We start from the raw sequence: 15,486 nt of genomic DNA, 5'->3' as shown, positions 1-15,486 counted from the left end.
AGAAACCAATTATAAATTACTATGAAATGCTGAGTGAAGCAAATTTTTGTTTCCCACATATTCTTGGAGTGGCTCTTGGCATAATCTTTTCCTGGAAGTCTTAAAGGAAGGACTTTGGAAGGGGATGAGCCTCACTGTACAGAAGAGAAACAAAGGGCCAGAGAGGTCTCAGAGCCCCCTTCTGTCATACCTTGTTAAACTTCTTTTTTCCTGCTCACAACTGTTAACCCTGATTTCCTTATTTACCTCTTTTTTCTACCTCTGGTGTTAAGCAATCAACTTCTCATAATCTCTCCAACCACTCTTGTATTTGTTCATTTATTTGAGAATTGATCAATGCTTTATGAGAAAATCTTGAATGTGTACTTCTCCCTGCCTTTCCTCACCTGCTGCTAGCTTTGTTATGGTTTTTTATTTTAATTATGATTAATATAGAAATTGATAAAACCTCTCCCAGGTGATTGAAAGATAATAATGAGTCCAAACTTCAAAAGGGAGACTCCACAATTTGAAACAAAAGTAAAAGTATGTTTTCTTTGACATGCAAACCTTCTGCAGACCTCTGTTGCTTTAGGACAATGTAGAAACTTCTTTTTAGTCTTTGCTACCAAAACCAAATGAGATAGAACCTTAATTTTCTCTGGGAGTAATCTTTTGGAAATGGAAAACTCTTCCTTCAGTTTTCTGTATTTTTAGTCATTACACTTTGGAGAGTGGAGAACCGGTCAGAATTGGTCTGGTGGTTACATTGCAAGGCTTAACATAGTCTTCTGTTGACTTGTCAACAAACTCATGTTGTGTATCAGCACTAAAATAAAATGCCAAAATGAGAAAAATGTAGTGTAATAGCAAAGGGACAAATAACATGTGTTATTGGTTAAGACCATAGCAACATTAGAAAGCAGCAATTGAAAAGGCACTTTGAGAAAGGTATCATCAGGCCAGCCCTTGCAGTGGTGGAGGTTAATCTCCCTTGGGCCCAAATACAGAAGCCAGAAGCTTGGAAAGGGCTTGTGTCCAAAAAAAATCAATTTCTAATTTGAAGTAAAATCATTTTTGACTAACAGGAGTTCAGAACCCATTACTTTTTGCTGTATAGTCTGCTGACATTTCACCACTTTTTGTTGTGCACAATGAATCCTAATAGTCGTTTTATAATGTTGCTATACCAATCAATGTAACAAAGAGAAAGCTGTTACAATTCTGCAAAGTTTTCAGAAATCGTTTTCACTCATTGTTTTTTTTTTTTCAGTAGTTCCCACCACCCTTCCCCTCCCCCACCCGTTTTTTGTGAAAGGGAGGTTGTAATATTACAGTGAAAAAAATGTAGAAAACTTTTCCATCTTTTTAAAAGGTGAAAGTTATTAAGGTTTTTTTTTTTTTTTAACTCATGAAAAAGACTATCTTGTGTTTTTCTCTCCTTTTAGTTTAGTATAGAGCCTTTAGCAAAATTATGGTCTACCTGATCATTGAAGTAGCTAAAGTTGTCCCCTTGAACCATTCTGCTATTACAGAACTGGTATGTGCAGATTATAGAACAGGAGAAAAAGTTATTGCATTGGCCTTTGCTGTGGCACCCAACAAAATGGGAGACATAACTTTCCAAGGTGTGCAATAGTGTTTGGATGCTCTGTTCATTGTTAAGGCCAATGACCTAGCGCGAATTACCCAAGTTACACTGCTCAGTTTGGCACCTTAATTGCTTCCCCTTCTTGAGTGTGTATTTTTCAGTATACATTTCTTCTGTTTTATATCCTTTGTTTCTTTTGTTGTCATTTAATCATTAAGCATTATACAGGACATTTGTTGCAGGACCATTAATCTTTATTACCAGTCTCTTATTCCTTTATCTCCTAGCCTCCTCACCATTCTGCCAACTTCACTGATACTAAACATGTAAAAGAGACCGGACTAATTGACTCAGGAAACAACCTTGTGATAGAAAAACTATGTGCAGCATTGTCAGAATTAAAGCATGAGCTTGTTCATTCATCAATGCTTGGGTTGTTATATTTTAGTTGCTTTTATTGAGCTATGTGGAGTAGGAAGATACTACTTAGGAAAATGTAATCTTGGATCAAGAATTTTTAAAATACATAAATCTAGAAATACCCAGTCTTCATTCCTCTTTTCCTCTAATGCAGCAGCAAAATATTCCCTTCCAGATTGCATAGAAACCCTCCTTCCTGAGCAATTACTAATTCCCCCTTATAAAAGCCTTTGAAACTCAAGGCATTTTTTTTTCTCATTGTGCTGATGGGCTATCCAAGGCTGAAGCCATTAAGCACATATGTTCCAGAATTGAAATATTAGACCTCAGGCTTTGGCACCACCCTTTCCTAACTCAGTCTGTAAGGCCATCCCAAAGCTTCCTACTATATTTAGAGCTACCTCCTGTTTGTTTCTCTTTCATGGGTCTCTTTGAGAAAGGCTGATTTTAGTATGATTTGGATTTAGCTGATGGTTTTGAACATGCCCTTCATTTTGTCTTGGGGTAGCGGGGGGGGGGGGGGTTCGGGGGGGTATTCGGATTATGTAATATCATATAGCAACTGGCACTGATGTTTCCTTTATCATTACCATCATCATCATTATTATTATATATTTAATCATAAGAAAAAATACCAAAAGATTTTACTTCTGATTCCTAGACATATGAGATAAAACATATGATAAACATTGATGCCTTTATCACCAGCACACAGAAGACAAGCATATGAGAGTGTTATGAATAAACCTAGACATGCAGAATCAATTTTCCTGCTCAGTTAATTAAAAAAAGAATTCAAATATAAGAGACTATTTTTAATAGTTAAAGTTGCTGTATATGGAATATTGTCACTTAAACCAGAGAATCTACATTTTTCATCCTCTACAGTGGAAAGAAATATCTCAAAATACTGTTTAATTTACCTATTATGTATGTTTTGTATCTTTGCTCACTAGAATATAAATTCTGAATTTTCATTATTGTATCTGCAACTCCCAGACTATTGCTTAACACATGGTAGGTTCTCATTATATATGTTGAAAGAATTAACATAACATTACATATATTGATTTTTCTTTCTATTCCCTTTTCCCATTATCCCAAAATAAGGATTGAATCAGTTAGATCTTTTGACCTCAGTGCCTGTAGTGATTTAGTGATTTAAGCAAAATATCTGCTTATCCCTTCAAAGTCCTTATGGTGATTGATTGCTTTGTCAAACAGAAAGCAGTAGAATGGGATCTTAAAAATAGCACTGGTTTAGGAGTCAAAAAAGCTATTGAGATTTTCCCATTTATTCTATTTGAAGTTTAATTTAGATACGATAAAATTACACAGGTCTTTGATAAACATGACAATTGTTTACACCCATGTAAACCACCAATTAAAATGTAGTACATTCCTATTATTACTGAAAGTGTCCTCATGGTCCCTACTAGTTAGTCCTGTCCTGAGACCTCTCTCCTTGGCTTTCAGATGATTATCTTCTCATTGTGATGTCATGTGGCCTTTTCTCAGTGTATGTATTCCTGGTGTCTCCCTTTTCTAAGCATACCAGTTCACTAGTCATATTTGGTTTGAGCCCACCCATGTGACCTCATTTAATCTTAATTACCTCTTTACATTCCTTACCTCCAAATATAGTCATGTACTAAGGAACATTGTCAGAATCAACCTTATCAGACTTCCAGAAGTTTGTGAAGCCAAACTTCTGTGATTTCCAGAAGCCAAACGCATGCTTTACCATAAGAAAGTACACTGAAACATGATAGGAGAACTTTGTAGGTTTTAACTTAGCCTTGCCTAGCCCCTGCCCCAACATGACAACTATCTTAAAGATGGCAGCCCAAGGTACACATGAGAGAACCTGGCCTTAGAGGAACCACAGGTCACTGTGTTCTCAAGGAATCAGGAGTCTGTTTTGACCTGCCTTTGAATTCTCCAAAGTGCTGACAAAAGGGCGTGTTTCTGTTCTGCCTAACTCTGAACTTTCTCAGGGCAGAGAAACAGCTACATATAGGACAGTCCTTGAAGACATTAAAAGCCAACTGAACACACCACGGTCACCTATAGTAAAAATAAACAAATAAATAATAGCTGAGGCAAACAATAGAAACACTTAAAGCCTAGAAGCTAGATAACGTAGATAAAATAGATAAATTTCTAGAAACACACAAACTACCAAAACTGACTCCAGCATAAGTAGAAAATCTGAATAGACCTATGAATAGTAAAGAAATCTAATTAGTAATCAACAGACAAGCCCAGCAACAGATAGCTTCATAGGGTGAATTCTAAAAAATAAAAATAAAGAAGAATTAACATAAATTCTTTGCAGACTATTCTATACAATAGAAGAGGAAAGAATACATCCTAACTCATTTTCAGAGGTCAGATACCAAAGTCAGGCAAACAGTAAATAAGAAAACTATAGATCAGCATCCCTTATAAATATGTATGAAAATATTCTCAACAAAATAATAGCAAGCTAAATGCAGCAGCACATTAAAAGGATTATACATCATGACCAAGTGGGATTTAGCTCAGGTGGTTCAACATACAAAAATCAATCAATGTAATTCACCACATTAATAGAAAGAAAGGAAAACCATATGAGCACCTCAGTTGACACAGAAACAGCATTTAACAAAACTCCGCATTCTTTCTGATAAAAACAATGAGTAAAGCAGGAATCAAAGGGAATTCCTCAACATGATAGAAGGCATATATATAAAGCCCTAAGCTAACATAATTTTAAAAGACTGAAATTTTCCCCTTAAAATTAAGAACAAGACAAGGAACTTGAACTGTGAGCCAAATCTGGCCTATTGCCTACTTTTTGTAAGAAAAGTTCCATCAGAACACAGATGTGCCTGTTAGTTTACATATCATCTATTGTCTGTTTTCATACTATAACAGCAGAGTTAATAGTTCTGGCAGTGACCATTTGACCTACAAAGTGTGATGTATTTACTATCTGACCCCTTACAGGAAACTGTTAACAGTAATAGCAAGGAAGGAGAATGGTACGGAAGATTACCCATGGAAGTCTTTTATATTACAGTCCTGAAGTGGCCTATGTAATATCCACTGTTTTTCCACCTGGCTATACCCAATTTAAAGAAAACTGGGGAATATAATCTAGTTGTGTAGCTAGGAGGAAGGAATGAGGGCATTTAGGTAAATACCTCGCAGCTTCTGTAATAGCAGCATTCATAATTACCAGAATTACTCCAAACATCCATCAAATGACAAACTGAAAAAAGTTATCAGTGCATATGATGGTATACTACATAGCAAAGAAAACAAACTGCAGCTACATAATTCATCAGTGTAGATTAACTCTACAGACATAGTGTTGAACAAAAGAAGTCTTAAAGAATATATTTAGTATATTCTAATATTTGTAAAGCTCATAAGCAACAAAACTAAATGACATTTTTACCAAATACATACCCGTTAAAACTATAGAGAACAGAATGGCAATAATTTCCAGAGTAGCATCTGGCTGCTGGAGGCAAGAAAAGGTGTGATTTGGAGATGGTTACTGGTAATGTATCTGGATGGCAGTGCTTTTTTTCTTGATCTGGGAAGGGGTTGCAGCATTTTCTCCATAATTTATTTTGTAAACTAAACTGAATATATAATTTAGCTCAGCTGCTTTTAAAATGTAAAATAAAAAAATAAAAAATTATCTGATCATGCATATAAACAAGACACGATCCCTTTATGTTCAATTTTATCTTTATATGCAAAAATGTATGAATGTATTCACATGTATATGCATACATTGATGTATATTGATGATATATAGGTGTATGTATATATATGTGATCTCGATCACAGATTAAACTAAGTTGTTGCAGAATGCCAGATTGTGCACCTGTGGAACTCACCGAAGCTTTTCTTTTCTATTTTGCTTAAAGCCCTGCTGAGGGATTCTCCCCCTTCCCTGCCATTTTGCCTAGTGCCTGATGTCTGTTGTTTCTTTTACAAATCTAAAGTGCAGTATTTCTGGATTTTATCCTGTCTCTGTTAACTGTTTAATGTTATACACTCCCAAACCTTTCCATGTCACCCAAAGTTTTGTTTTAGACTCATGGAGATGCAGGAAAGTTCTGGCTGTCTCAGTGCACCATCTTCCCTCCTTTTTGGAAATTGTAAATGGAATTCTCATAGTCTTCCAAGTTAAAGACAGAGATTTTGTGTTGTTTGAAAAATAAAAATTCTTTCATTTGATACCTTTTTTTTTTTTTAATTTAGCATCTGGATGAGAAAAGTAACTATCAACTAAATATTCCTGTTAGAAAGGAACAGTGGCCAAATCAGGCAGTACTTTGGGGACATAAAAAATTTGTTAGGAATCTGCTTGGGGCCCTAGAGTGAATAGCTAGCTGAGCATCTCTTTCATGTTGCAGCCCAATGTAGAGTTCTTTAAAAGAAACTTTCTAAATTTATGTCTACCTTGACAACTTCTAAAGAGGAACTTTTTAATTTGGAGGGATCAGAGGTACAAAGTGCTGAATTTTTCTATTTTGTCAAAGAAAATAATATTTTATGATGGTTAAAGGGAACAAAATAAAACAATTTACCTTTTGGACATTTCATAATGAACCCAATCAAAAATATTAGCAGAATAGAGACAATCATGCTAAAAAACAAAATCTCTAGTTAGTCTATTATTGTACAAATGATCTTTAGAAAACCAAAACAGCTCCTTGAGTTTTTTTTCCGGTCATTGTTCCATTTCAGGGGGTGGGGGGAATGGCTTGTCTCTGAAGCTTAGGGATTCCCATACTGTCAAATCTATTATTCTGAGTAGACTTTTTTCATTTCCTTGTATTGGATACCCAAATTATTTCCCTTGTTTTTCATACAGGGACAATGACAGAGGTTAGAAAAGATGCATCCACCTCTCCTATGCCAACAGGAAGCCAAAAGGAACTTGGAACCACAGCCTCATCGTCATCTCAATACAACACCTCCCGGTGAGCTTTAGAGATTCTTTGATTCTCCATATGAGAGCATTTTCTGGGATGTTTTAAAATAAGAATTGGAAAAATCTTGACAATTCTGAGTGATTCTAACTCGAGAGGTTCCTATTTTGAAGCATATAGATCTGGCTACTTTGAAACGCATGGAGTTCTTTTCCTCTATACATGCACTTCCTTAATTGATCATGAAGTTGGCAAGGATTTCTGTAGAAAGCCAGTCAGAAAATCTGCTTAGCAAGTCCATCTTAATTTATCATGGAATGGTTACTCATTTGGACCATAAGTTTAAGTAACCGAATTAATTTTGAAAATTATAGTGGCTTTTGTACTAGTTAAAGCTGTATCCACATTTATTTATATCAGAGACATTAGAAGTTTCAATCATTTGATTGGCCATACCCTGATCAGGCAGGATATAAAATGTCTTACTTAAAATTTCTTATGTCTAACAAGCCAACTCCCATAGTACATATTTAAAGCTCAATATATAAACACCAATTCCAAGAGGGCTTTGGTTTATGTTTCCTTGGGGATATAATTGTTTTGAGCACTTAAATCCCTAGCATCTTGTCACAGAAACATAGATTTTGAGACTTAATTTGTAGTTAATTCAGAGCTTGAGTGGTTTGTCTAAGGTCACATAACTAATAAGAGGCAGAGCCAGCATTTAGATTCCAAAGCTGTAATCTTAAATATTGTAATAGCTAACAATGACAGCCTCCATATGGTGGTGGACACCCATAATTCAAAGAAAATTTAGTTTACCATTCTTTCTCCATTGCTCCTTTCTCTTATTTATAGTGTAGCCATGTTGGCATTTGCCAAAGACCCACAATGAGTTGTGATTCTGAATGATGGGTGTCTGACTTTAGACCATAGAACATTGTAGTTGAGAGTTTGTGCTCAGAGAGTTTCCATCTAGCTCACCTTGAATTCATTTGGAAGAGTTAAAGGTAAAGAGGGGTGATGATCTGGATTTTTCAATCTCAATGAATTTTTCTATTGTTAAAGATTAAAATGAGGTCTTTAACTCTACTTTAATATATATTTGGTGGTTGCCTTACAATTTATAGAGAACCATGAAAAAGAAAAGAATAAAATGTTTACCTATAAAGGTTTTGTAATACATTCGCAGCACAGACTTTCTGAATGAACCATATCAACTTTGTAGTTTTACAAATGCAGGTTAAAATTGCTGGGAAGAGTCATACTTCATATTTACTGATTTTTAAAAATCTGTAGCTCTTAATACTGCAGATCAGCCAAATATAAATTCTGTGAAACTTTGTAAATAATGAGCATTTGGTTAGGTAAAACAATGTGTAACACACTATATTTTATCCTTAGAAGTACACAATGGCATATTAAAGGTCTATTATACACAGTGCAGAGTTGAAAAAAGGATTCCATACTATGAAAATCAGGTACCAGAACAGCACAGTAGTTGCTTTCCAGACTTCAGAATCAGGTTTATTTGAATTATTCTTATTTCAAAATGTACAAAAGTTATTTTTATAGACTAATTTTCTCTTACATGCAAACTCTGGTTCTTCCTCCCAACAAACCTTTGAAGGTAGTGAAAAGAACATATGGAAAAATCCTTCTTTTATCTACCCAAATTCCAATGTGTTTAATACTTACAAAAGAGGACAGAGATAGTTCAGATGTTGGTGAGATACAGATTTTCCTTTGTTCTTTGAAAATACTTAGAAATACTCCATATTCTTCCATATACAGATAAAAAAAAAAAACAGACATGGCAGAGTCATCTTTCTCACTCACAGTATAGGTTGTTAATTATTCTCTCTGCTGGTATCAATATAATGTGAAATTTTCATTCCCCATTCAAGATGGAAAAAGTTGTGGCTGAAAATGTTAACATTTGCATTTTTATTTATTGATTTATTTAAAGGAAAGCCTCTCCTACAGCAATCCATCACTTGGTGACATCCCAAATATGAATAATGTATTGTAGACTTGCAATTACAATGTGTAATAAGTGCTAGAGACAGTAAAGGCATGTTAACTATGTTACATATGTAATATTTATTGACTCATAAGTTTGTTGCTTTCAAGGTTCAATAATACTGACCATAAGACATTTAGCTGGGCATCTTTGTATATAGACATATTCGTCTATCTCACACTAATAAAATAAATATGTAATTTACAGCATAAGGAAATAGGGCATTACAGACTTTCTTTATAAGAGCTGTGGTGCTTCTTTATTTCCATTTTACTTCTGGCTTCTAGCACTAATTGCACACTCCTGAGCTATCAAGGATTGTAAGGACCATGGTCATCTTGACACAAGAGAGTGGTGGGACTGAGCTAAATTGTGCCATTATTTCTGCTTGGTCAGAACAGACACCACCATACAGACCACTCTTCTGGAGAGAGGACAAGAGGGCCTTTTCTCGCTATCATTCTGAACACCTGATAGGTAGGTAGCTGTGAAAGAAAGTTAAATAGATACACACACACATACATATGTCTATCTCTTCACGGCTATGGGACTAAGTCATAGGTCATCAATTCTACTTGATCCTTTGGTCACCATTGTGAAACCAGAGCTGGGCAGGTTACCCTTTGCTTTTCAAATGCATGCATTGAGAAAACAAATATTACTGATAATTAACCCTTTTGTGCCTTCCAGAATTACTTATGTCCATAGCCAACAATAAAGAATAAAGGTAATGTTAATTAGCAACCATCAGTTATAATTATCATCCCCATTAAAATGCAGAATTATGTATTTCTTCATTATAAATAACCTTTCTAATTGTACTTGATGTATGCCAATTTAATCAAAAAATATACTTGCAACAGGCAGATATTTGCATTAATATAGCTTTGGATCTTTAAGTCTTTTAATTCAAGTTGGACTGGGAAATAGGATCTTTCAGCTGTATACCTTTCTCACTGATATCTTTTCCTATTCACATATATAGATCTGATACATCTCATATTAAAATGAAGAGTATCCTCTAGGATTGTTCAGTGCAACTGATCAATCACTTTTTAAAAATACTGATCACTTTTTAAAATACTGATCAAGTTTCTGTTTCTCTGTCTTATGCCAATACAATGATGATTTTTCCAAATTGATAAACAGAGGCAAACACCACGACTTTGTGGCAGAATTAAACTCTCAGTGTCTGAATTGAAAGACCTCTTCCCTCTGCATGACTCATAGAAAGAATTATAGCTGGTATGCTTGCACCACACCACCGCAACACTTTTTCTGTAAGATGTGGAGAAAGCAAAACTCTCCAAATCATGCCTAAATAATGAATTTTTGGAATTGAATCTGCGCTTTGCCTATATCTAGGAAGCATCATTTGCCTCTTAACCATAACACAAAAGGTTTTCCTTTTGCTTTTCTTGTTGAGTTATTGGGAAAGAGGGGATAGATTTTGTGAGGCTTCTTTTTTGGTTTTTCATTATTTTGTTTTGAGGGGATTGGGAAATATTTTGGTATGTGCTTTGCAAGACTTGATAGCTTACCTAGTTTGTTCTTTTTTTTAACTGTCTTCATCCTTTGAGGTCAAACCGTATGTTTAATATGCTTTGAAAATTTGCTCTAAGTTTTTACCTTGCTGAGCTTTCCATGATACACAGCTATACTCACAGGCAGCTATTTGCACACAGCTGACTAGACAGTGGCTGGTGAGATCCTTTGCTCATTGATGCTGGGACCAGGCCCAGAAGTATTGGGAACCTGGTACAACTCTCTCCTAAGCCCAGGCTAGAAGGAATTGCTCTGTCTTGAAGACCATATTTATTTACTTCTTCCTTAAGTAACTTGATTTGAAATCTAGTTGCTTCCAGCTCCAGATATAATGGCATAGTCTAAACTACTGGAACAACTGATGGCATTTGGTCCTTGGCAAATATTTCTCTTGTAACTCTGGGTGTTACATCAAGGCTTTTTAGCCCATGAACAGTTCCAGCACCATTTAATTTCCCATGTCACATTGCCAGGAGCCATTTAGATTGAAGAGAAAGGAAAATCATATAAATGTTCTTCCTCATTGTAACTGTGATCCATTTCACTTCCACAACAAAATTCTGGATCGGTAGCCACCAGCAGATTCAAAACATACACAAGTAACATATTTTTATTATACTAGTAACAAAAGATGCTGAAGGTTAATAATTACTTGTGTAAATCTTAGCCTGATACTTTAGAGTTGAAAACATGCGTTTAGCTTATTTCATTTTAGTTACACCGAGACATGCCCACTTAACCACGAGAACGTAAGGACGAAGGCTTCCTAACTGGTTACGGTCACGTAATAAGAAAGCAGAAAAGAAGACCTATATCAACTTTATAATACCAAATTCCAGTGGATTTCTTTTTCATTTTTCTACACCTTGGCTCTGAAGTATAGGCACTGAGTTGATAAAATTGTGGTTTAAAGTAAGAATCAGACAAACTTACTTTAAGCATTGGATTTTGTTTTGATAACTGCATAGGAAGAAGTTAATCATGTAGAGAAGTGGAGGTGAACACTAGCCAAATTGCAACATTTTTGTGCATTTGTGGCCTTAGTCCTAACCATAACAAAATCTTCTTTTTAGTCAAGCCTTCTTTTCACCTATTCATTTACGCAAATAATGTTAAGTACTCAACCAGATTTTTTCACATGCCTAGCAGAGAATGTGCTATTCTTCCAGTAGCAGAGAGGATAAGCTAAGCTAAAACCCCCAGACCTCTGCTATGGTTTGTGGCAGGTTTGAATGCCAGACCCCACTGCCTCTATATAATACAGTATATGAGTGAGGACCTTGTGTAATTATAGTGGCTATTATTCATTGAATGTCTGTTGTATGCCAAATGTTATGTTGGATATATACAGATATATCTACTTATCTGTTCATATAAATTATATATTATTATAAAGATTTTTAAAATTATATTAAAACTTAGTTTAAAAATATCAGACAGAATTTCTTCTCAAAATACGTTTCTCAAAATACCTTTCCTAAAACAGAATTTCTTCTCAAAATACCTTTCCTAAAATATTTTAGATTAATTAGTCATCTACTATGATAAATATTTTATCATAGTAAATATTTATCATAGTAGATAAAGCTACTATGATTGTAGTTTTCTCTGCCTTCAGAATGACAGTTTACACACTACACACAAAGAAGCATTAGCTATAACTATAGCTTTTCTGTTTTGAGCATGTTTTAAGTAATATAATAAAGCATAGTGAAACAGTACAAATAAATTGATAACAATGAAATAAACTAATCTGAAAACTTAAAAAAAGAATGTGTTGAATATGTAAAAGAAAATGTGAAGTTATAAATATGTCTTTCTTCCATGTTTAACCAGGAAGGTAAAAAGCCCAGGAGTTCAAAAGGGTTTTCATTTAATTTGAGTTAGTAACTTGGAATTCCCTGATAACTGCTGCATTGCCATCAAGAGCAGCTGAATTTATGAAATTCTATGTATTTGATAAGAAATATTTCTTTCAGTTAGGCCATGATGTTGTCCTGCAGTTGTACTGTAATTGTGCTGGGGATATAACTCAGGGGTAGAGCCTTTGCCTCGTATGCACAAGGCATTGGGATCAAACCCAAGCACCACAAAAAAAAATGAATATAATCAACATCTGTACCTTTTTATAACACCTTTGTACACTTGCTTTATAAAGTAAGCTAGGGAACAAGAAACAAATAGGCTAACTAACAATAAATAAAGATGTAGCATAACTTCATAAATTCAGCTTTTAAAGAAGTTTGTTAAGGCATTCTGGTCATTGAAAGAATATCCTGTATACAATTAAATTCACATTGTAACAGCTGATTATCTACTAATCACTTTAATAGAATGCTTGCCCTGAACTTAAAGGAATCTCTCTAAAAGCCTAAGTTCTGGTTGAAAAGATTATGTGAGCTGTTTTATTCTTCACACTTTTCCATACCTTCCAAATACTCTTCAGCAATGATATACTGCTAACATAATTTTTTACAGTCTTGCCATATAATGCAAGTTGGCCTCAAATTTTCAATCTTCCTGTCTCAGTGTCCCAAGTACTGGGACAACAGGTGTGTGCTACCATGCCCAACTTAAAAAAATAATATTTAAAATGAAAACAAAGAGAATACATTTGTAGAAAGTAAAAACATTTCAAAATTTTACACTCAATAGTTTCAAATACTTGCCAAAACCCTAAGATTACCCTTGGCTTATATGATGTAGATATTCTGTTCCTTTGTCAAACCAGCAATAGGTGAAGATTGTACTTCCTTGATGTGTCTACTGAACTCTGAAAGATTTATGATTAGTGACATCTGTTCAGTGTTGCCAGACCCTTCTATCATTTCACAGTTTTTAGCCTCTTTAAATGCTGTTTTAGAATTGTTCATTTGGTCCAAGGTCAATAAATCCCCTAATCTATAGCTTTCAGAAACCTTTTTTAGGTGCCTCTTACTGTTTGAGGCACTTTGATACCTTTGTAAAAATTATTTTATATATTACCTAATGTAATCCTCACAATCACGAGAAAGTAAAACTCTAAAAAGCAATTATAGAACAAAAGCCCTGTAACACCTAACTTTATAGACCTAGGCTCAAATGCTAGCTATGTAATTTTGAAGAAATCATTTAATTTAACATATAAAATGGGAATAATACCTCCCTTACAAGCCTGTCATGATGATTAAGCAAGATAATGTATATAAAGTATTTAGCACTACCCTGGTATATGGCTAAGTGTTTCATAAATAGTAACTATCATTATAGAACTTTCCAAGATCACACAAGCAATGAGAAACATGTTGGGGATTTGGCCCGTGCTCTTGCAGTTCCAAGATCTAACCTAATAAAAGGTTAGAGATATGATTAGATTCATCTCTGAGATGTGTAATTGGGTTATGTCTTTCTCTTCTCGTTTTTGTTTGTGATTCTCATTTTAAGACTGGGTCTCACTATGTAGCCTGGAGCTACATATCCTCCTGCCTCAGCCTCCCAAGTTTTAAGACTACAGGCATGTACCACCACACTTGACAGGTTGTATATTTTTATATAGACCTTGCAGAACATGACCTCTAAGCCCAATTCCTAGATGAAAGTAGAGTAAGAATATTAATAACTACTTTGTAAATTTTCTCAGATGATTAAATGCAACTAAACATGCAAAGCCTTTAACTTCTTTAGCTTACTTTTTTTGTGTATGCTGTGGGAAACTTGATTGGGCACATAGAATAGAGCATGTGAATGCTACTGGCCTCCCTGCCAAATGTGCTTAGTGGCAGTGCCTCTGCAAAGATATGATTTAAAAGTGATCATGAATAACCCTACATTCAAAGGATTTTCCTTATGCAATGTTAGCCTATTTTTCTAATGTCTTAAGAAGTCCCTTCAATTTGTTTTTGCTTTTTTGCTAAACAGAGGATAGTGGGGAATAAAATTCTCATCTACATGATAGTTAAGATTTAATATGTTCCTAGGCTATCTATTCCTAGGTGCGTGGAGGCCCTGAAATCCATAAAATGAATTTTATCAAAATCCATTTAATAATGGATTTTGTCCTTCTAAATTAACTCCTAATAAAGATGCTGAAAGTGGAGGCCAGGTGTGATAATTCTTATCTTTAATCCAGCTATTGGGAGACAGAGGCAGGAGGGTAGTGAGTTCAAGGCCATCCCAGGCAAAGTTAGCAAGACCCAAAAATCAAAGTAAAACAAAAGGGCTAGAGGTGTAGCTCAAGTGGTAAAGTGCTAGTCTAGAATGTATGAAGGCCCTAGGTTCAATTTCCAGTACTGGGAAAAAAAAAAAAAAAAAGATGCTGAAAGGGGTTAGTTCCCTTCAAGCAGTGGTTCTAAAATCTGACTGCACATTGGGATTACTTAGGAATTCTTCTATAAATACATATGTCTAGCCTTGCCCTAAATTAATTGAATCAGAATCTACAGGAATGAGCCCCCAGTGGTGTGTATTTTTTATTTTCCAAATTGATTCTTATACACTTGGTCTAAGGACACACATTTGGAAACCCCTGTCTGGAGCTGCACATCTCACTACCTAACTCCAGCATGACAACATTCTCTCTTTCTTCTTTTTGTCCCCTGCCTAGCCCCAAGGTCACACCTTTCCATTAACAATTTTCTTTAGCCATTCTCATCCTCTCCCCTCAAGGGATCATCAGAATACATTAATAAGCCTGCAGGGGGGGAAAAAAACTGAGAAGGCCTTGAAGAACCCCACTTAATAATCTAAATTTTTGATATTGGGAATTAGTCACTAAGGCCTATTGTGACTGAATTAGAGGTATATTAGTGTTCTCTAGAGGAACAGAACCAATAGGTTCCTTCACATCCTCTACTTTGGGAACCATGGCTTTTGGTGCCATAACCCTGGGTATCACCTGTCCTTGCCCTGAGAGATCTAGAGACAACCCTCTCCACATCTCACACCAAGATTGTGGCAGCTGTCAGAAACCCCATTGCCATCATGCTCAACTCCTTTGGAGCCTGAAAGACACA

The 15,486-nt window shown here is 35.2% G+C and overlaps 1 protein-coding gene across 7 annotated transcripts in view; it reads left to right on the top strand.

Annotated features, from left to right (window-relative positions):
- The window catches only part of Kiaa1328 (KIAA1328 ortholog), a 291,633-nt gene that overhangs the window by 231,628 nt on the left and 44,519 nt on the right, over positions 1 to 15,486 (top strand). For all 7 annotated transcript variants that reach the window (XR_012447056.1, XM_074069919.1, XM_074069918.1 and 4 more), the window contains one exon: positions 6,870 to 6,978. Coding sequence is in view for 6 of the 7 variants with exons in the window: in XM_074069919.1 (XP_073926020.1) it covers positions 6,870 to 6,978 (109 nt within the window). In the remaining variant the exon portion in view is untranslated. The remainder of the gene's footprint in view (positions 1 to 6,869; positions 6,979 to 15,486) is intronic.

The sequence above is a fragment of the Castor canadensis genome, chromosome 4, assembly GCF_047511655.1.
Source record: "Castor canadensis chromosome 4, mCasCan1.hap1v2, whole genome shotgun sequence".
Classification (NCBI taxonomy): Eukaryota; Metazoa; Chordata; class Mammalia; order Rodentia; family Castoridae; genus Castor; species Castor canadensis.
The sequence above is the reverse complement of the archived record's forward strand: the minus strand, read 5'-3'. Positions and strand labels throughout refer to the sequence as shown.